Source organism: Elaeis guineensis, chromosome 13 (genome assembly GCF_000442705.2).
Source record: "Elaeis guineensis isolate ETL-2024a chromosome 13, EG11, whole genome shotgun sequence".
NCBI classification, from domain to species: Eukaryota; Viridiplantae; Streptophyta; class Magnoliopsida; order Arecales; family Arecaceae; genus Elaeis; species Elaeis guineensis.
In genome coordinates this window covers 63827452-63849703 of record NC_026005.2, presented here as the reverse complement: position 1 = coordinate 63849703, position 22252 = coordinate 63827452, and the positions used below count along the sequence as shown (strand labels likewise).

At 35.0% G+C, this 22252-nt stretch overlaps 3 protein-coding genes across 3 annotated transcripts; all 3 read right to left on the bottom strand.

The window, feature by feature from the left end:
• Window positions 1-11087: 11087 nt before the first annotated feature.
• Window positions 11088-11857, bottom strand: LOC105060700 (uncharacterized). Its single transcript, XM_010944509.4, has one exon. It carries the CDS (start codon window positions 11708-11710, stop codon window positions 11285-11287), a length of 426 nt encoding a protein of 141 aa, XP_010942811.1. The 5' UTR covers window positions 11711-11857; the 3' UTR covers window positions 11088-11284.
• Window positions 11858-15833: 3976 nt separating this feature from the next.
• Window positions 15834-16529, bottom strand: LOC105060699 (uncharacterized). Its single transcript, XM_010944508.4, has one exon. It carries the CDS (start codon window positions 16443-16445, stop codon window positions 16023-16025), a length of 423 nt encoding a protein of 140 aa, XP_010942810.1. The 5' UTR covers window positions 16446-16529; the 3' UTR covers window positions 15834-16022.
• A 2911-nt stretch (window positions 16530-19440) lies between these two features.
• LOC105060698 (BTB/POZ and TAZ domain-containing protein 4-like) lies at window positions 19441-21044 on the bottom strand. The gene is made up of 3 exons (XM_010944507.3): window positions 20747-21044; window positions 19900-20213; window positions 19441-19791 (listed from the first exon to the last, which is right to left on the bottom strand). The coding sequence occupies exons 1-3, from the start codon at window positions 21035-21037 to the stop codon at window positions 19656-19658; spliced, it is 741 nt and encodes a 246-aa protein (XP_010942809.3). The 5' UTR covers window positions 21038-21044; the 3' UTR covers window positions 19441-19655.
• Between the last annotated feature and the right edge of the window lie 1208 nt (window positions 21045-22252).

The following is a 22252-nucleotide window of genomic DNA, read 5'->3' as shown; positions in this document are numbered from 1 at the left end:
GTTAATTTTTCATTTTAGGTGAGTTGTAACCGGTCATTGTAGTTTGCCAGATGTTTCACATGCACCATTCTAGTCCAAAAAAAAAAAAAAAAAATTACATCCTCTGCATCCTATTTTCCCTTGTTCCTTGGCACCAGGTCTCACCAATTTTTTCTATGCTTGTTTACATTGTTAAATGTTCCATCATATTAAGATTCTAACCCCTAGTTGATGCATTTCTTTAATATTTTCATTGCATAGACTTAGACAGTGCAATGTAGCTTTGGGAGCTCTGCTTTGTAGGTGTTTGGGGTTCTTATGCTTCTTTATATTGGCAGGTGTGTACACTCAAGAATTTAACTTTTTACAAGAGAGAGTTAAGGAGAAGTTGCACCCTGAAACATACCAGGAGTTCTTGAATTGCCTTCATATATATAGCAAGGAAATTATTACCAGAACCAAACTGAAGAACCTGGCAAGATTCTGATCACTAATTTTCCATGTAAATAGTAGATTTTAAAAAAAAAAAAACTCTTGATAAATTAGTTGAACTTTTCCATGCTTGTTTTCTTACGTAACTTGCGGCCTACTTTTTTTTACATCTTAGTAACATATACCTTTTAGTTTTTGTTTTTTAAAATTTTAATAGTTTTTTAGTTGCTGCTTTTGGATAATTTCCAGAGAGCAGTGGTGTTTAAGACTTGACACAGTTAACCTTGAATCTTATTTCTAGAAAACGCTAAAGGAGTTTGGATCCCAGCCCACATAAGAAGGTGAGAGATCTTTACATAGTGATGAGATATACGCATGCATCTTAGGGATTCGACCAGACTTATCTCGTGGAAGAGGGGCTGGTTATAAGTCAACTGTGATTGAGACTTCAAAGACCATTCGCATATCACGTAAAGAGTAGAAATCTATGAAGAAAAAATATGCAGATATGCAAGCAAAGTTATAGAAGATAAAAGTGGTTGAGGGACAACTAACGAAAATGACAAGCTTGAAAGAGAGGTTACAATATATAGAAGAAATGATGGCTCACTTCCTATTGCATGGAAGGGTTAACCCTCTATCAAATGAATCAAATGAAGTTGATGATGATGAAACACAAGCATCGAGTGATTATGAAGGTGATCCTATGGAGGTAAGTGAATGAATTAGTTTCTTTTCATATTCTTTTTATTTAAGTTGACTAACATAGCTAATTAGTTATACACTATCGGTGTTATGTCTCTAATTTAATTGTTACTTGTTGTTTGCTATTCTTTTAGGTAACTGTCAATTCTCAATCAGAAATCCCATTTTCTGGTCTGTTAGTTTTTGTCATTAATAGTAATATATAGAAATTATTTCTTTCATCTTTTTTTATCTTTGTTTCATTTATATCATTAAATATGACACAATATCAAACTCCTCTTTTTCAAAACCTCCTGACATACGAAAATGGTTTCCAAGTTATGTGTATGAGTCACCGATTTTGAGCCAATCCGATGATTTTTTTGACTCTAATTTGATGAATAGCAACAAACACAAGTAGTAGATATTTTGGCTTGTGTAAAAAATGCTTAACAAAGTACTTGGTGAGATCAAAGTACAAATGATATGTTTGATGAATTTGAATATGAGTTATTGAACGAGAAACTAATAAATCTTTCATTATTATCTTTGTGCAGGCTTAGATCTTTTGGATGCAGACAACTTTTTGGGAAGACATCAACATCAAATGCTATATTTTTTTTGTTATGTATTTGGACATATGTGTAAGCATGTGAGATAATATCGTTCGAGCACTTTTGAATTTTAAGGATGTATTTTGGTCTATTGGTGGATTTGGATATAGACTTGACAACTTTATCTTTTGGAGATTTCTTGAAATTAGTATTTTACAATATTTGAAATCTAATATTTCTCCATGCTTATTTGTTGAAAAATTGAATGTTTGTGTGTATGGAATATAATGTTAGAAATTTTATATTCGATTGAAAATTCAAAACTGATATACATAATTTTAGAAACATCTTAAAAACTATTGATATATAGGTTTCTAACTACAGGAACGTGTTGCAAAATATCCATGAAGGCCATTGGAATGGATACAAACATCCCTAATATCTCTATAGATTTTTAAAAATGTTGCAAAATATTTTTATAATTATGGGGAACGTTCTTAATCTATTACCATCAAATGAATGGAGATGTTTAGTTAATGTTGTTGTAACTCTAAGAAAATATTTGAAAAATATTTCTAAAGAGCCGTAGAGATGGTTAGAAAAATATCTCTATTAATTTTGAGAATGTTCTTAATACGTTACCATCAAATCAATAGAGATATTTAATTAACGTTGTTGTAACTCTAAAGAAATATTTAAAAAATATTTTTAAAGAGCTATAGGGACAGTTTGAAAAATATCTTTATTAATTATGGGGAACGTTCTTAATACGTTATCATCAAACCAATGAAGATATTTAGTTAACGTTGTTGGAAATCTAAGAGAATATTTAAAAAATATTCCAAAAGAGCTATAGGGATGGATAAATAACATGACTAAAACTCACATGGGAAACGATTTAGTATAACGTTCCAAAAGTCCATTTAGGAATGGTATAAGCTATTACCAAATGATTTTACTACAAACGGTCAAAAAATGTGCCCAATATATATAAATAACGTTCCCAATCACTTTTAAGCACGTAGGTATAGCTAACGGATAAATAACATTCTTAGAAGCTTATGGGAACCGTTTACATATATTTTAAAATATTGCTGGAACGTTTCTAAAGCCTTTATTTTTTGTAGTGAGATTCGACTACCATAGGACCAAGAACGGTCCAAAAAAAAAAAAAAAGCAAAAGAAAGATAGAAGAAGCCTTGGTGTTGAAGACAGGAGAAATAATAAGATATTGTCACACCTCTGATTCGAGATTGTGAGTTTAGGAGTCATAGTAACCGCTGTATACTTATGAAGAACTCTCTTCACAAATATGCAAGGTATTTCAAAAAAAAAATCAAAATAATATAATAGTATTTATTAAAATACTAAAATTAAAGATTTAAATTTACTAACCAAACCAAACAGTATCCAAATTCAAATGTCTTATATCAAATAATTTTTTTTCTAAAAAATGATAAAAATAGGTCTAAGTTCAATGAAGCTGATAATATCAAGTCTCATCTCTAAAAACTCTTTCCCAATAATGCCTACATTCGTAATCAATTATCTGAATTTAAAAAAAAATAAATTAAGAGAAACATTATGAGCTCAAATATCCAGTAAGTAACAAATATCTCAATCAGATATTTTAGATATAAAATATAATATTTGAAAATAAATGCCACAAATAAATATAAGAATATATTTCATGCTAATTGATGCAAATCAAAATCTTTTCAGATATTCATATACTTACATAAATATATATATCCAATTCATAATAGAATGCATATAACTCAACAGCTATAACTATGATCATACTTATTCCTGTGGTAGGGCCCAGAACAAAGTATCAACATATAACCATCATTAGTAGGGTCTAAAAATCAAGGCATAACCCCCATTGGTAGGATCTAAAAATCAATATATAACCTTCATTGACGGGGTTCAAAAATCAACGTATAATCTTCATTGGCAGGATCCAGAGCATAGATAGATTGAGAACACAAAATTCAATTCATATCAAAGTATTTTTGCAACATAATATATAGATATTATAATTTCATTAAATAAATACATATTTCATAATAAATCAATAAATTATGATATTTCATAAATCACTTATCATTCAAAATATAATTTTATAAATTATGCATAAATTAATGATTAATTATTTATTTTTAAAATAAATTATAAAATATCTTGAGAAGATAGTTTATTACTTATTTTCATAGAATATTGAACGAACAGATCAGTTAATCTTGAAGAAATTCTTCAGAATCTATTATTCAAAATTATATTTTTTATATTAATTTTAATTTATAAATAAATTATAATAAAATTTTAAATCAAAACTCCACTTTAGATCACACCAAAAATTGGATGTGTCTCACAAATTGGATTTCTAGGACAAAAGCAAACTAATCATGGAAGATGGGCTTTTAGTTTCATAAATTCAAGAGAGAGAAATATTAAAGAGAGAGAAAAAAAATTTAGAGAGAGAAAATAAAACTTCTAAAGAGAGAAAGGTGGAATTCATATTCAGAGTAGGGAGAGAGAAGAGAGAGAAACTCTTTCTCTCTTTTTTCTCTTCTTCTTTTTTTTCTCTTTCTTTCTTCCTTTTTCTTCTTTTCTTATTTTTCTTTTTTTCCATAGGAAACAAATGACCCACGCGGTCCTCTTCCCTTCCTCTTCTTCTTTCATGGAATAGAGGGATGTTCTTTCTGTTGTTCCCAAACTATTCCCATCGACAACCCTTGTGGCTGAATGAGCAATCCTCGACGGTGCCAACTGGCCTGGTCCAGTCATTGGCAGCAAACAACGGTGATAGAAATCAAAGTCAAAACATAAAAATAAGGTATTCAATAAAAACAGTGATTTTCAACAATTTTTGTAGAAAATTTTGGCAAAAATTATCTTGAGGGCTTATAGAAGATTAAGAAAGAGATGTGGAAGAGATTTACCTGCTCCTTGTCTAAGATGATTCAGATTTTTGATGACTAAAGCGAGGATGAGCAATGGTAAACAGGAAGAAATCAAAGAATTTTATGACAATTTTTGTGAGGACAAACCCAAGAAATTGAGGCCCTTAAATAGACCTCTAATAGGGATAAATTTAAGTTTGATTTGAGCTTTGATTCCTAGTGTTTTTAGGATTTTGGATCAGAGAAGGAAGAGAATTCTTTGGGAGTTCCTTCCACGTGTTCTTCCCCTTCCCACGGTAATTCCAGCACGTGCAATGCACATTCTGGAACAATTTTTTTCTAATCCTCTTTTAACGCTTTAAGGTCCCTGCAGTCTCATGGCATGATGGATTTGGGGATTCACAGATATCATAATAAAATCTCCCTAGAGCTGATGTGCAATATTTTCTAGGTATTAGCCAACATGGATATAAACTTTGTATTAAGTATAGAAAAACATAATCTATAAAATAGTTGTAGAAAACAAATAGTTCTAGATTACTCTTTGATGGACCAGATATGTAAATTAAGAGTGCAAAAGGAAATGGTGGCTATAAGATTAATAATGGATTAGGAGAATTAGGCTTTGGTAAGAATAAGAAAAAAAATGTGTAACTTTGTTTGGTTTATTTGTTGTCATGTCCTAACCCCAGCATCCAAACTAACTATATGACACGGCCACATGAATCCTAAAGCAAAGCCCTAAAGATCATGTAAGGCCTATAAAATCACTTTATTGCTCAAACTCCAGATCAAATTTATCTGAAACTATATGTCCTGCAACTCTGAAAAAGGAAAGAAGAGTTGTGAGCTTTACAGCCCAATGAGAATCCCTCACACTCATACTAGCATGAATATGAAATATCTTTTAATAGATATATATAACTGATAGGAAAATAATAAGATTCATGTATCATCACTTTGATGATCGAATAATATCATCATATAAAATCTATTAAACACGTCTCATATCACCAATCAATAATTCTATTCTATAGTAATTGAATGAGATTCCTTATCATTAATTAACTAATTAACACAGTTCTGATTCACACAATAATATTATTATTTCGGTATTGGACTAGACCAACTTATACTCCAGTCCATGGTAGGCCAAACATATGTCACATTTTCAACCATGACCAACAACTACATCTCAACCCACAGCTAACATCATAAATGCTATATTTCACATATGCCGACTAATCCAGATATCCTTTAATTAAGCACATTTCACCATCTTAATTTCATGTCGACACTAAACTAGTCACAACCATTCTCCAGCCTATGGCGGGCCAAAACATATCAGTCTATGCTGATATGACATATTTCACATATGGCTTACTAATCCATATGCTTCCCTTTCCTGCATTTTATGTTTGTTTTTTTGGTATTGGACTAATTACAACTATGTTTCAGCTCGTGATCGACCAAATACAATGTTGCACCCCAACCCAAGGCTAACTTAGCACATGCACCATGTTTCTTATATGACCTAACAATCCAAACACCATCCATGCCCCATCCATATTATTAAAGTCATAATCTAATTTTTAGCATTAGATTACTCACAATCATGCTCTAACCTGTGGCAGGCCAAAAATAATATCGCACCTCAGTCTGAGACTAACCCAGTATATATATACACCATGTTTCTTGCATGATTGCTAATCTAGATACCGCCCACCCTATCAATTATATTAAATTATATTTTTTTTATTAGATAATTATTAAGCATCAATTAATCATGATTCAAACAATGTCAATTTAACAAAATATAAGATATAGAATATACATCAATCATATAGATTTAATGTTTCATAAATACGTAGATGATCATGTTAAAGAACCCTTATCTCCATTAGTGATTGACTTAAATACAGTAACCAATAAACTTCTCTATCTATGAACTCGAAAACAAGATGTTCCACTTGATACCTTGTGTAGGCAATCACACATCTACATGATATGGGTCAAATATAAAAATTATAGATAATAAGGGTTAAACAACCCTATTATTGTAGGTTCAAGACTCCTCCAGGATTAACTAGTCAATCCAAGTATCTATGTACATCTGGACCCTCTACTAATCTATAAAATCTTTAGAGAGAGAAACTCATATGGGGAGAAAATGGAGAGAGAAGGTAGAGGAGAGAGGAAAGAGAGAGAAATTTTTTTCTATTTTTTTCTTTTCTTTTTCTTCCTCTCTCTCTTTTTCTCATTCTCTTTTTCTTGTTTTTTTGTGAAAAATAGAGGAAGGAAAGATCTAGGGCCGGTCGTCACCCAGGGCGGCACCCCCGACAACCCCCCATGATGGCTACAGACCTCCAGTGGCTTTGCCCTTGGCAACCAGAGCATGGTCGACGTCAATAGCTGATCCAATGGAAACAAAGATCAAAAAAACAAGGAAGGCCCTACTCTCAGAATCTAGTGGCCACCTAGCCAATGAGGACATCAAAAAAAACTAGAAAAAGGAAAAGGAAAGAGATTCACAGCCCATACCTTATCGGTGAGGTATTTGATCCTCTTTCCTGATGAAAACTAATGGTGGCTGTCAAAAATACTGATAGAAATCTAAGAAAATCCTATAGATTTCACTGATGATTGATTGAGGATTGGGTCATTGAGCTAAAGGAAGAGGGTTGGCCTATTTATAGCCAAGATGTAAAGCTCCGATGAGCCCTAGATCTCTCGATCCTTGACAAACTCGGGAAGAAAAGGCCGACTCCTATCGGAAGTTCTCTTCCTCCTCACGTGCTAGGCATGTGAGGTTCAAAACCTTTTTTTTTCTTCTTTATTTGCTTTAAAATTTGTGTAAGATAATTTTAAAAAAGTCCAGGTCCTTACATTTTCCATATTTCCTAGCTGCAACATGTGATAGAGTAAACTATTTTGATACAGTTTTATAAGTTTTACAGGAAATTGGATGGTGATTTTGCTAGAAAATATAATAATCCCGTGGGTCCAACTTGCTATTTGATTTTGACATGGTATAGATTTGCTGAAAATTTGATTCTAATTGCCCTATTATTGCATCTATAATTTTCCTTTTTTTTTAGCAACATGGTGGAAGAGCTCACTGCACATTTAGTTAGAAGTAAACTAAGTAAAAAGAGAAGAGAAATAAATAATAAAAGAAAACAGAAAAGAAAAATATGTGAGAAAAAGGCAGGGGATTCCAAGTTGAACACAAGCGTTAGGCCCCAAAGCTGTGATACATCCAACTCCTACAACAAAGTGTCTACTCATCAAAAGTACCGGCCCAACTTGAACAGAAGCCACCCATGTTAGCTTGCCTCTCAAAAGCATTTTCCCAAATATGATTCAGAAGAAACCTTAGAAACTGCTTTCTTCCCTAATAAATTTGAATAAAATCTATTTTTTGAGATTTTTTAGGATTTATTTTGCCAATTTCTTTTGGCACTCAAAATTCCAATAATGAGTACCTTTGGGATTTTAGAAGAATGAAAAGCACCTTTTTATCACATTCATTTGTAAATTTTAATCAAATTAAAATTATTTGACAAGAGAGGTGTAATGGTTTTATTATAAGTTACAAGGAATAAATACCTTTCTAAATACCTTTTGAACTAAAGTTAATTAGAAAGCAAAAAGGACCTAGGGCCATTTGTAACTTACCAACTAGTTGTTTTCCCCTTTGTTATTCCTCTGTCAGTTTTCTCATGCTATGTTCTTGAGAGCAATTGCATAATATACAAGTATATTCAAACTTAGGACAATCTACACTTAAAGGAGGCCACCAACCAAGATATGTTTGGGACAAAACAAAATTTTGTACTTTTACATATTAAAGAGCATAATAATAACTTACAAGAAGACTATTCTTAAAGCTTTAAGCTAAGAGGTTGTTTGATGTGCTGCGAGTGGTACCGCAATGTAAGCCTAGCTATAGGACAGGCCAGCTTGTATGTTCGGAGGTCCACAACTAGATCTCAGGGCTACAGACCACCTGCAGCACCCCTTAGTGCAATCCTATCTCACAACTAAATTAGCTGCATGATGAGTTGTAATGGCAAGATCCTGAGACCTAAGCCTCTCCATGCTGGCTCTTGACTCCTTACTTCCCTCCATAAGCATCCTCTGAGCATGCACCTCCTTGTAATCATGATTTCTTTCTAGCCTTCTAGTATTTTGGCATTCTCTCACCATATCCTGAGACCTCATCGAACCTCCCTCTCCTCGCAAGCCCCTTGCCACTGCCTAGAAATCTCATGCATGCTTGCCATTTCAAAATTCTCTCTACTAAACTATACCACGAACTTTCTCCTCTAGCTTCCTCTACCCTCCCCTCTACCTTCACCCTATCTCGCTACCCCGTGCACTCCCCATTGGTGTTTGTGAAAATCTCCTTCACCGTCCCCCAACTCCGCCCAAACACATCCATATATATCTCCACCCTATGGCTATGCCCCTCTTCTCTACATCCCCTCCACCTCCGCCCTCTCCTACATCATATTCTAATTGGGGAGAAGGAAATAATTCTCTCAACCTCTCAACTCGAATCTCTCGAAAAGATTAGAAAAAAATAGAAAGATTGGCCAAAGTTGAATTGAGATTCTCTTTCTTTTTATTAATTAATAAACAGTTGAGATACATGGCCTCTATTTTTACTATTAAGATTTTTTGTTAATCAATAACAAAACAAGATATATAGCCTCTATTTATAACTTAATAACAAACCATTGAAGCCTATTTTTGCATAATTCATGTTAGATCCCTCTTCTAGCTAAAAAAAATGAGCTTTCCTAGAACAAACATTACAAGTTGAAATAATTATAGAAAAAACTAAAATCCTATAGAAGATAAATCTTGACTTTTATGTCGGCTTTGCATTTGAATGCTTTACTTATTTTTTCTTAGATTAAAAGATACATCTAGTCAAAATCTTTTTTAAAACAAAATTTTTTATTTTAACCGATTTGTTCCGGGGCCCAAACTATAAACTTTGGTTCTGATGATGCAGTGCACTATACACTTTAGTTGGTAACACAATGTTATAGAACTTGAAAAATTATTCAATTTTATAAAATAAAAAAAAATCCTCTAGTTGGATGTCATACGAACAAATTATGAACCTCGAAAGTTTGATGCATGATTTGATTTCTTGACATGACAGATCTCACTCCTGAACTCTATAAATGATCTTCTTGGATCACACCGGCCCTATCAATGCCAAAAAGACCACCTTTACCATCCTTCTTACACTCCTTTTAATTGGCTTTCAACATGGATAAGTGATATCTTGATAATTTAATGTTTTGTCCACATGGGGATGAGATTCTAAGTCCAACTTTGGCGGTATAATTTTCCAAGTTTTTTACATAGGCAATCAGTTTTAATATATGGTACTTACAACATTATTTAGAAAAGAAGAAAAATTTATCTCCTTCCCGAAAACTTGGAGCTAGCAAATGACCATTTTGTGATCCGTCATGCTATACAGCAATCTAGCTAGACTGCTTATAAGGCCTATTGTTGACCTAATGGTGGATTATCTACAACTATATATGGTTAATGTAGGATATTCCTTCACAACCGATTCATGGCAGATTAATAGCCTAATCCAACTTACCAAGTGTGTTGTGCTGGTTTTGAAACGAAAGACAGCTTGAGCCATATGTTTGGACCTATTTAAAATCTTTCATAAACTTCCTACCAAAAGAAAAAAAAAAAAATCTTTCATAAACCAATCTAGAGGAAGCTTGGTCTTTTGAGCAGAATCTAGAACTTTGGTTGCAGAGGATCTATCCTTTTGCCTCTGGACCAGAGCAAATGTTTAAGACTACTTCATCATGGAGACCGAAGTGCCACACAGATTACCAAACAGTGAACATAAAAGCTCTCATTACCATACTTCAAACTCAAAGAAATTATTTATTAAAAATATTAATAAAACTATTATTGCAAAATTAAATCACTTCATATGCAAAGAGACTGTAGATCAAAATATTGGTCGTATTGTCTCTTGAGTTTTTTTGGGCAGGTAATTATGTTTATAATGAATGGTGCTACCACCAATATTATTCCAAAAAAATGATGATGATCTTTTAAAAGTTAAAGTGCGGTCGTGTGACATGCAGCAGTTGATCCCAATACCCCATACCATAACAGAACGATAGCTAAATCATTTTATGGGTCCTGTAATCAATAAGTCTCCCAACATTATTTTTTTTAACAAAATTTTTTTAAAAGTGAGAGCAAATGGTTGGCTTGTGACCAAATAAAACTGTTGGCTGAATCATTTTATAAGGTCCATAGCCGCATCCAAATACGAGGACTTGCTGGTTTTTGAATGATAGAGGTCTATAGAATACTCCTGGAATTTGGGTTGTAAAGGATTAGTTTGCCACTTGACCGAAGGAAATGTCAAGTACAAATCGAAGCAAAACTCGGGTCGCAACGAATGTACGTCACATAGTGCTCGTATCTGTACCATGAACTTTAAGAAAATGTTTATGACTAATTCATATGATTTAGCAAAACATAAATTAGAATAGACCATTAATTGCAACTTTTATTTGATACAGCAGCATTGTTTAAGACAAAACTAAAATAGAAAAAAAATAAAAATATTTTAGCAATATGTTTAAACATTCAGAACTTCTCATTTGCATGTTCCGGCTCAAAGACGATAGAAAACCAAAGATCTAGTCTTTCCACGAACTCAAACTACTCAAGTTCGAAAGCTGACACCGGGAAACTGTCGGACAGCCCGGTGCCAGTCTTGAAAGTGATCTTCTCCGTTGTTGGATCATCAATGTACACCTCAACAACAGACAGCCACAGCAGCAGCTCCTTCGTCTTCACCCCCATTATTTTCTTTAGCTTACGTTGCTCCACGAAGGCTGTCACCTCGGTGGCATATGACACAGTTTGCTTGATCTTCTTGAACGTGTGCTCCTTCTTCTTCTTCTGGATCAGCCACATGAATCCAGCCGCACGGTTGTAGCCAAACTCCTCGATGTTCTCGAGGGGGAACAAGCCTCTGGGGAGACCAAGCTCTCCAAGGAGCTGGATGGACTGCTTCTTGCAGAGGTCATCGCCATGGTGGACCTCGGCACCCTCGCGGTGGCTCTCAATGGTCTGGGTTGCCATGTTATGATCTGAAGGGTCTGGAAGGGAAGTAAATGAAAGTGTTAGGAGGCTATGGGTGGTGGTTGTAAGAGAAATGAGCGAAGGAGGGAGTATTTATAGATGTGAAGATGGTGATGAAGAATTGGTGGGGCGTATGAGAGTTTGAATGAGTGGGTTGAGACTTTGGAAGGGGTGTGGATCAGGTGCCGGCCTAGACACGGTTGAGTTATGGAAGACAATATAATGGATAGGTTAAGAGCCAGAAAGAAAGGGTCAAGAAAAATAGTCAACAAAGACGGACCGACAGCTCCACTACGTCCTCTTGTGGTTGGCCTCGTAGCCTTCTTCCAAGCTTTCGAGTCTCCGTCGTAAGCGATAAGTCGGGTCTGAAATAGCAGAGTTTGACTGAATCATTCAAAAACCATGTAATATACGGCCTGTTTCCGTGTATAATACGTGGCAAATCATGTGATCAATATTGACGTTGCGAAAACAATAATAACAAGAAGAAGAAGAAACCAAAGTAATGTACATTTGGTCGAACAAACTGCCCTCGTTGCTTCTTATGAAAATTATACAATCTTATATGATTAAAATCTCATCTTGATTCACCTAGATTTGACAAATATGACTAGATATGCAATCAAGACACATTCCGTTCCTTAATTAAATTTCATCATATGCTTCACGCCAAAATGGTATCATATCAAATCTTGGATAATCCCTATTTGAGGACATCAGCCTCCGCAAGATGGTATACATATCTATGTAGATTTTCTTTACACCATATCATATCAAATCTTGGATAATCTCTGTTTGAAGATAAAAAGTGAATCGTTTCTCATTCTAGCAATAAGTATTGTCCGCTCTGACCCATGAGCCACACGGCTTTATCCCTTTGGGCTCCAGACTTAAGCCCAAAAGGCATCTCTTGAGAAAAAGACGGTCTGCAAATCAATATAAAGTAGTGATCCTTTGACTCATAGTTGATATGGGACTAAAGTCTCTCACTCCGCCTCAACAATCCCTTTGATGTAGGGATATTAATCTCATATGAAGCATATATAAACCTACTGTCATACTTAATGAAAATCAAACCTTTAACCACAAATTTTCATCTTAACATGGTACCAGAGTAGAAAATTGCTCTCTTGGTTCTCTCTTATATTCTCCCTCCATCCAGAATCCTATCCAAAAGAAAATAAATAGATCAAATTTCCCGTCTTTGTCTTTCTATTTAAAAAAATATATACATGATTTTACTTACAAATTAAGGTATAATAAATAGATCCAAGGATCATAACACATTTCCATTTGCCCTATTCTGAAAGAAATATATGCTTCTCTATTGTAGGTATTTCCTAAACATGGCTATACATGATTTTACTCATGTTAATATTAAAATGATGCAGCCATCTTTCTGTTTTAACACAGTACACAAAGTTACATTTAAGGTTGTTCTAGGCATGTCTGTGCTCGACCCATACTGGACTTGTAGGTCTATGGAATGAGGAGTGGGGTCGTAGAGCTTTCGGAAGGATTTACCTTCCTTCACATGAATCGACCATTGGAACATGCACCGGTAGGTTGGAGATCTATATAGGGAGATGTATGATGGGGTTTGGAATGCATTGATATCTGTGTGGTGGGTGATTCAATGATGGATTTGCATGAAGGAAGGTAAATTTTCTTTTGTGAAAGATACAACCCTATTCTAATGAATTGATCTTGGGCTAACATATGCCCATCCACTATTTAGAGTTTGCGTAAAGTTTACTCAATCTGAACCCATCCAACTTGATTGCATACAAGTTAGAGTATAGCTTTGATTTCTACGAATCGAGTCTGGACTAGAAGTGGACCCAAGTTGGACTACACATTTTTCTTGATATGTAATATATATTTTTATTATTTTGTCTGTCACACTTCTTATTTTTGGCATATAACCTCCTTTACAAATTTGCAGATTAAGAAAAAAAAAGCCAAAAACAGTAGTTCATGAAGTAGAATCAAGGGATATTTATTGGTTGGAGGCGAAAGAACAACACGTATCCTAGTTGGATTTAAAAGAAAGCAGAACATTTCTGATGCCCTTCTGCATTATGGCTTCAGAATTGACTTCCTTGCTTGAGACACCTTGTGGTTTCTCTCCAACAATATTCACCAAGGATTCATTTGGTTTACTCAAAGAACATTTCTTCCTAAAAAGTTATTTTCTGAGAATATGATGCTTAGAAATATAATTTTAGTATGTTTGGTTAATTATGAAAAGTAACTTATTATATAGTAGTTTATATTTGATTGAGCATCCACTTTTCTAAAAAATTTATGTAAAATATTTATTATATTCTTAATAAATATAAGACCGTATCTTGTTACCCCCAAATTTTGTATATATATGTATACGTCTCTCTCTCTCTCTCTCTCTCTCTCTCTCTCTATATATATATATATATATATATATATATATTATTACATTAGTATAAATATTAAAATAATATGAATATATTATAAATATTATAATATTTATATAATATATTAAATTAATATTTATAAGGATAATATTAAAATGATATTTTTGGAAAGGAAAAATGGTAATTAATTTCCATCCATGGGAAGTCCCTGACCTACTCTATGGGTTTATACTTTTTATAAAATATGAGAAATGTCTCCTAATGGGAAGAGCCTTTTTCATTCTCCCAAAAGAAGTTCCCTTTACTTCTCGGGAATTGCCTTTCTCCCCTCCACTTCTTGCAAACCAAATCAGTCCCGAGTTACAATAAAAACTTAGGTGCCCCATGCATTCACAAAGTTCTTGAGGTGCAATCTGATTGTATGTGGCCAATTATGCACACCTACTGGAGCATTGATTCTTCTCTAGATTCTTGCACCTTACGGACAATGCTACAGTAAATGTTCGATCTCTTCTAAGCTGTTTCATCAAAATTGAAAGAAAAACTCTTCTGAGTTGTTCTTGCACTGATGACAATTGCAAAAGGCACACCATCCTTTTTTGTTAAGAACCTCTTCTGTATTTTTCTACCCACAAAAAAAAAAAAAGGAACTTCTTCTGTATTTAGCTTAATTTTTTTAAATCTTCTTTAAGGCTTTATATTATCTTCCACAAGCCAGGAGCAATTGCAAAAATAGTTCCCCCATGATTCACGAATCTGTAGAAAATTTCACTAAATAGACCTTGCTACTCATCCATTTCCACAGGAAGGAGCAACAGGAAGCAAGTTACTTTTTCCATTAAGTGTAATGAGATATTTGTTACTTGATTTTCCATTCTCCCCTCACTCAACTCTTTAAATCTTCTAATTGGCACATGCTTTTTCGCACCATCTTCATTGAATTCGAGCTCATCTCGCCATAATTACTAGAATTTAAATTTTGATTCTATCTTGAATTGAGAGATTACTGCATTGATGAATGATGTGGTTTAGCAGCTAGAACTTTCAAAAGGTCAGGTGGAATAAAGAATGGGAAGAAAGGTGACAAGAATTCTACAATGACTAATGAAAATTTCCTTGCATAAAGATATCTTAATCTGCAAATATGTAGAATGCGGATCTTATTTTCAAAGAAACATAGCTTTTACATTGAGATCAAAGATCATCATTAGTGAATAATTTTAAGATGTGTCAAGGGGGAAACCCCTGCATGCACCTACGGAAAAAAGGGAATAATTTTAAGAGCATGACAGGAGTTGATCCTTCCAACTAACTATACCTACTAAAGATTTAGATCTAGCATCAATGTAACCCGGAAACCAAACCAATACTCAATTTGTGCAATATCTAACCCAAACCCAGTCCTTATATACTTGAGATAATTTTATTGGGCCTTATTATGCCTGGTTGATTTTCCTTTTATTTCTTTTTTTGAGCAAAAGTGCATGATTTCAAGGACAGGTTTCGGTGATCATTTTCGGCCTATTAAAATTTATCATCTACCTGAGTAATACAAAAGGAATTAATCACTAAGAAATTTGGTAGCAAAGAATTGCGTGCTCATCAGGCAAAATAATTATCTATCACCATGTTAAGATTGCTCTTCAACACGTCACCAAACATGTAAATCCAAAGCACCCATATATATCTGAGCATTTGAATGAATGATATGATCTGCTGAAGACATATAATACGATGAGACCACCCAATGAAATTTTATTTGATACAACAGCAATTGTAAAGTGCAAAATAATTCAGATACTGAAGTCTTAGTAATGTCCCTGATAGAGAGACGGAGAGAACTCCTAATTCACATTTCCAACTCAAAGAGCAAAGGGAACAAGCTCCAGTCCCTCCGCCAACTTCTCTCTCACATTCTATTAAAGCTCGAAGGCAGAGACCGGAAAGCTGTCAGAGAGTCCAGTGCCAGTCTTGAAAGTGATCTTCTCAGATGAGGTGTCATCAATGTAAACCTCAACAACAGAGAGCCATAACAGCAGCTCCTTCGTCTTCACCCCAGTTATCTTCTTCATCTTGCGCTGCTCCACGAAAGCTGTCACCTCAGTAGCATACGACACCGTCTGCTTGATCTTCTTAAACGTGTGCTCCTTCTTCTTCTTCTGGATCAGCCACATGAACCCAGCCTCATGGTTGTAGCCAAACTCCTCGACATTCTCGAGAGGTAACAAGCCCTTGGGGAGGCCAAGCTCTTCAAGGAGTTGGATGGACTTCTTCTTGCAGAGATCATCACCACGGTGGACCTCGGCGCCCTCACGATAGCTCTCAATGGTTTGGGATGCCATCTTCTTTATTAGAAGGGATTGTAAGGGATGTGAATGAAAGTGTTAGAAGGCTAAGGGAGGTGGTGATGGAGAGATAAGGGAAAGAGCAAGTATTTATAGATACGAGGGTGATGAAGAAGAAATGGAGGAGAGTACGAAAGTTTGAATGAGCGGGGAGGCAAAAACTTGGACTTTGGAGAAGTTTGGGCCAGCGTAGACGCGGTTGGTGGGTCCGCAGGAGGAGAGCCAATAAATGATGAGTTTTGACATTGGCGAGGTCAAGAGAGATGGTCAACAAAGACGGGCACAGAACTAATTTTGGTACCCTTTATGGTTGGCCTTGTAGATACTATAACTTTGTTTAGAGAGGTGTCATGCCTTGATGTACATATACGTTTGGTCTTGGACGGCCGGGCTAAACAAACAAACTTGTATCCCTCTGACCTAGTCGTTCAAAAACCATCAGATAACCCAGTCCACTTTGGCCAGTTATAGTTGTCAAAGCTAATAATAAAAAGAAGAAATGAAACGGATGCACATTGGTGGAACATATTCCCCTTGTTTCTATCTCTCTAGACTTACCAGACTGAAATTTATAAAATAAAGAGACTGAAGGATTGCATGCACTAGAATGTGCCCTGTGCTAGATGATATATATGTTTTTTTCTCTCTTTGGGTAAACAAAGATATACATGGGTGTTAGATCACATACCATGTACAATTGCACAGCAATACAGCGATACTTGAATTCTAGTTGTTACATGTATATGAAGCTTTGAATCTTTGGACTAAATAGCATTGCTTGAGAATTAGGTCTCCGTATTGTTATAAGTGGCAAACGCAATTTCTTACAATACTAGCTCTCATCTCTGCTGCTACCATGAGATTTGCTTCCATAAAGAACAGCACCAAATTCTTGCTGAAAGACACGAAAGAGGAAGGACAAAGAATGAACAACACATATCCATTTTCTTTGTTTATTGCTGAAGTACAAATTGCTTTACGAATGGTCCATTAATTCTTTTTTTTTTTTAAAGTTTAGGATAGGCTAATATTCTTTATCTTTTTTTAAAGTTTAGGATAGGCTAATCTCCACTTTCTATCGTGAACCCATGCCTGACTCTAATCATATAGGCCCATTTGGTTGGGATACGTTATATTATAGGATAATCTGATAATTTTTAAAAAATATTTATTTAAAAAAATAATTATAAAAAAAATAATTTTTATTATATTTGGTTAGTAGAAAAATTACTCCAAAAAATGACACTGAAAAAGATTACTACGTTCGATTGGAGATAAATCTATGTAAGAATATGGCTAAATTTATAAATATATTCTTCAATATAAAATAATTTTTTAATACTAAGATAGTATTGTCATCTTCAATTAATTTTTATATAATGACTATAATCACATGGCTCTTCATATAATGCCATCTCCATCTTAATTTTTTTTGCAAAAGCTCTCTATTGAATACATTTAGAAAGACATCAAATAAATTCAATGATTGCATATGCAATTTTAGTGGAGATATTTTTATCAAGTATGGATTATCATCATTTGAAAATTGATCAAATGCCAACCCTCCCAATAATCTCATGATATTTGTTTTATCTTTTCTCTTTGAAAAATAAGCATGGGATCCATCATTTTTTGTACCATCTCTCTCTTTTCTTTTTTATACCAAACATGATAATCTAACATATGATTTATTTTCCCATGCCAAATTATCCCTAACCAAATAGACTCTAATTAAAATTGAACTCTCATCTCTATCCAAGGGATAGAGGGTGATACCATGCACCCAAGCAAGTTACAAGTGATTCATTTTGATATATGGTAGACTGAAACAAATATCGTACTTATGCTTCAATCTATATATTAAACTTGACTTTTAATGATGATGGTAAAATTTGAATTGTAATTTATCGAAAACTGATAAAATGTTGCTGATCTAACATATGATTTATTTTCCCATGCCAAATTATCCCTAACCAAATAGACTCTAATTAAAATTGAACTCTCATCTCTATCCAAGGGATAGAGGGTGATACCATGCACCCAAGCAAGTTACAAGTGATTCATTTTGATATATGGTAGACTGAAACAAATATCGTACTTATGCTTCAATCTATATATTAAACTTGACTTTTAATGATGATGGTAAAATTTGAATTGTAATTTATCGAAAACTGATAAAATGTTGCTGATTAAACAATCTTTGAAGCAAGCCACATCTAGAGTTAATAACTAGACCAACTTCATCTAGCTATGACTTCAAAACCGCTAAATGCTTTACCATGCATCCAATATCTAGATTTATAGATTAGGAACTGAAGTTTTAAATGTAGTCTTATCATTGAATCACATTCTTGTTAACATCATTAGCAATAGATATCCACATTAACATTTTCTTTAATTCTTTGTACATGTTATTATTAATTTTTCTTCTGAATACACAAACAATTATTAATTTTCTTATTCTTGAATTGAGTCTGGATTGAATGCATTAGGTTCAGTTTTTGTCATGCTTAACCCAATCCACAACTCAACCAGTTGGTCCGCAACTTTGGATCCACATTTAAAATCATGACCTCAACAATTATTCATTTTCGTGTTCTTGAATTGAGTCGGGAATTGAATGCATTAGGTTCAGTTTTTGCCGTGCTTAACCCAATCCACTTCTCAACCTGTTGGTCAACAACTTGGATACACATTTAAAACCATAACCTGAAAATGAGCACAAACTTTACCAATACTTCTCATAAAGGGCCTTTTACTAGCATCATAAACCACACATGGAGGCTCACTTGCATTAGCATAATTTGTTATAGGGAGATTTGTGATCAATGATGATTCTAAAAATCCTCTCTGTCTATTAATCAGCATTTATATTAATATCAGCAATGGGATGAAATAAGAAAACCTTTTGATGTTAAACAAGCATTAAAAGAAGAGGGTAAAAAGGTAGGACAGTTTATGATGCACATTGAACTCTTGTAGGACTGCACATGCCACATTGCCACAAGCAAGGAATGTTAGTTTCAGAGTGCACCTCCATTTGCAATATCAACCCAAATGAAGTGATTTCAGCTAGCCAACTACTGATACTGATCAAGTATTCGTTCACCCATGCACATCATATTACAATCCTCACAGTATATTTGTAGTCTGATCTACTATGCATCATATCTGGCCAGAGAGAAGCCCTTGGGAAGTGACACAAGCTTAGGTGCACACAGAAACAATGGACTGTAGGAAGGGAGCTCCGGAGAAGCTCTTTGCCTCTAGCACTTTGCTCACCAACAGCTTCCACTTCACCTCATCTTTTTTGTTCTGAAGCCTCGACTTCTCCTTGAAATGCCTGCAATAGACGGCAGTAGGATTTAGCACTCTGTACTGGTACCGTTTAGATCCAATGGAATTCAGCTGATGACTTGATAACAAATAGAATTATGGTTATGATTAATACCTGCAGAGAGGAACTTTGCATCCATCTACTTGTGTGCATAGCCGAGAGTGGAGCTCAAGCAGTTGCCACATCCTCTTGCAATGAGTGCAGCCACCGAGGACACGGTTCTTGCAGCCTGCGAAGTGCCGAACGAGTGCTTCTAGTCCTTTGCAAGCTGGGAAGTTGCAGGGGGTTGTGCTTTGCTTTAGGACCTTGTCATGGGGCCCTATCGTCCGGCATCCATCTCTGCATATGTGAACGAGGGCCTCCATTGCCTCATGTAGCTGGAGATAGATCTTCCTCTCCTCCAACTTCTTCAACCTTTCATTCTTTCTCTGAAGGAATTTAAAGAAACGATTTTAGAGCGCTTTTAGTTTGGAATGAAGTTAGAACCTAAAAGCATTAATGGTATCAACTCTTCTCGTCTCATTGTTGCTCTTTTGAATATCTCGTTTTTCCCCATGAATCATTAGCAGCAAAAGAATGTGTCTTAATAACATTCATCACTTCAAATTTATCAGTAGAAGTGTTTTCTAGAAACCAACTTTCCTTCACGATATTAGGAATTATAATATTTTTTTTGCTCAAATTCTAATTGATAAACCTTTCTGCTATGTCATATAAGCGTTAGAAAAGAATAGCGGCAATCAAAGATAACAGCTATTGGCAATGTCGTCCAGGTATTGACATAATGTTCTATGATAAATTGAATTGGTTCTTGACAGTGGTTTCAAATGAACAAATAAGACCCAAGAGAAGTAATTGCCATTTATACTACTTGCAATGCAGATTAGGGAGCTCGCAAGAAAGATTAGGGAATAACTCCTACTGAAGACATGAAAACTCAAAGCAGTGCATTAGAACTCACTAAATCAGCATCGATCGCGGATTCCAGGAGCTCCTTCTCCAGCCGTGGATTGCTTTGCTTCATCACCTTCCACCCCTCAGAGGCAGACACCACCTTGAAGTTCCTCACTATCATCCGGTGGCAAATGAGGCCAAGCCGTGGAGCATCAAAAAGCCTGGCTAGCTGGAAGACATCAACCACATTCTCAATAGTTAGCAGGCCTCTCTCCAGCTGCTGCACCCATACATTCTTCAGCGCAGGGATCGCAAACACATGTGATAGCACCAGCAGGTGCATCGCAAATTGGTTCATCTCTTCCTGCTCATAGCTGATACCAATCCAAAACAAGAACAAGAGTAAGTAACACATCACCTAGAACATGGCTCACAATCTTTCAATTAGAGAAGAAAGAGTTATCATACCATGATGAGTAGAGGAAGCGAAGGAAGGCTCTGACGGCACAATGAGGGACACCGCGTATAGAGATGGCCTTCCGACAGCCTCCGACCGTTTCAACATGTCCTTCATCACTGGCGAAGCCATGCCCTGTACCATTTTTAAGAAACAAAACCGACTTTGAACATGAGATTATGTGATACAAATACCAAATTGCATAAACTCAATGCATTGCAACAATCTTTAACCAGTCTTGAGACTTGTTCAGGAATGGAAGGTGTGAGGGGGGAGTGGACTAACAAGAATGCTTGCATGGGCTGGAATAGTGCCCTCGTTTGTGTGGACAAAAACATCAGCTTGGTACCCTTCAGAGAAGAGCCTGTCCCACAAGTCTCTGGTAGAGTCTGCAACCATGCAGCTGCTGCCTGCTGCAGCCCGCTCGCTAGGCCTCGAAATGGTGGCGCCTGAAGGGAGAACCCTTGGCTATTAAATCTTCCCATCCTCTGCTCTGCCATGCTTACCATCTTTTTTTTCCCTGCATGTGTATAACATTGAAATTGTCATCGTCTTAAGAAGTTAACAATTTATCAAGGGATGGAGTGACATGAAAAGAAAAAAAACAATGGTTAGTCCAAGTAGTTAGTCTGCATGGCCACTTAACAAATAATTCAGCTATAGGCAAAAATTCAGAATTCGGGAAACAGAATGCAAAGAAGAAGAAGAAGTTACCATAATTTAGTAAAAACAATTGTCCATGAACAGAATTTCAGAAGAAAATACAGAACTATTCAAATATCGAGAAGCATGTAAGAAACAACAATGATGCACAATATTAATCCCATCAAGGCACTTGGTAATTCTTAGGTGTTCTCTGCACACGTTGTAAGTGGTTAGGATTCACCAATTCGCAACTTTATTGGATTGTAAATAACCATTTGGAGAAGAAAAAATGTGAATAATTCAAGAAACTTCCAATAAGCTGGAGATGATATTGGCACGCCAGTTGTGAAAACATAAGGATATTTATCTGCATTTTTAAACTTTGTTCAGATTAAATTTTTAAAAGAAAAATAAAAAGTGAAAAATGAGAAGGAATTTAGCCATAAAATATAAATCGAGACAGCTTTCACT

What these genes read in the sequence shown, in the direction of transcription:
- LOC105060700 (XM_010944509.4), bottom strand. Translation starts at nt 11,710, where the DNA reads ATGGCAACCCAGACCATTGAGAGCCACCGCGAGGGTGCCGAGGTCCAC.
- LOC105060699 (XM_010944508.4), bottom strand. Translation starts at nt 16,445, where the DNA reads ATGGCATCCCAAACCATTGAGAGCTATCGTGAGGGCGCCGAGGTCCAC.
- LOC105060698 (XM_010944507.3), bottom strand. Translation starts at nt 21,037, where the DNA reads ATGAACCAATTTGCGATGCACCTGCTGGTGCTATCACATGTGTTTGCG. An exon ending in CCGCGATCGATGCTGATTTA is followed by an intron (nt 20,214 to 20,746) that starts GTGAGTTCTAAT and finishes AAATTCCTTCAG; the next exon opens with AGAAAGAATGAAAGGTTGAA. An exon ending in TGCAAAGTTCCTCTCTGCAG is followed by an intron (nt 19,792 to 19,899) that starts GTATTAATCATA and finishes CGTCTATTGCAG; the next exon opens with GCATTTCAAGGAGAAGTCGA.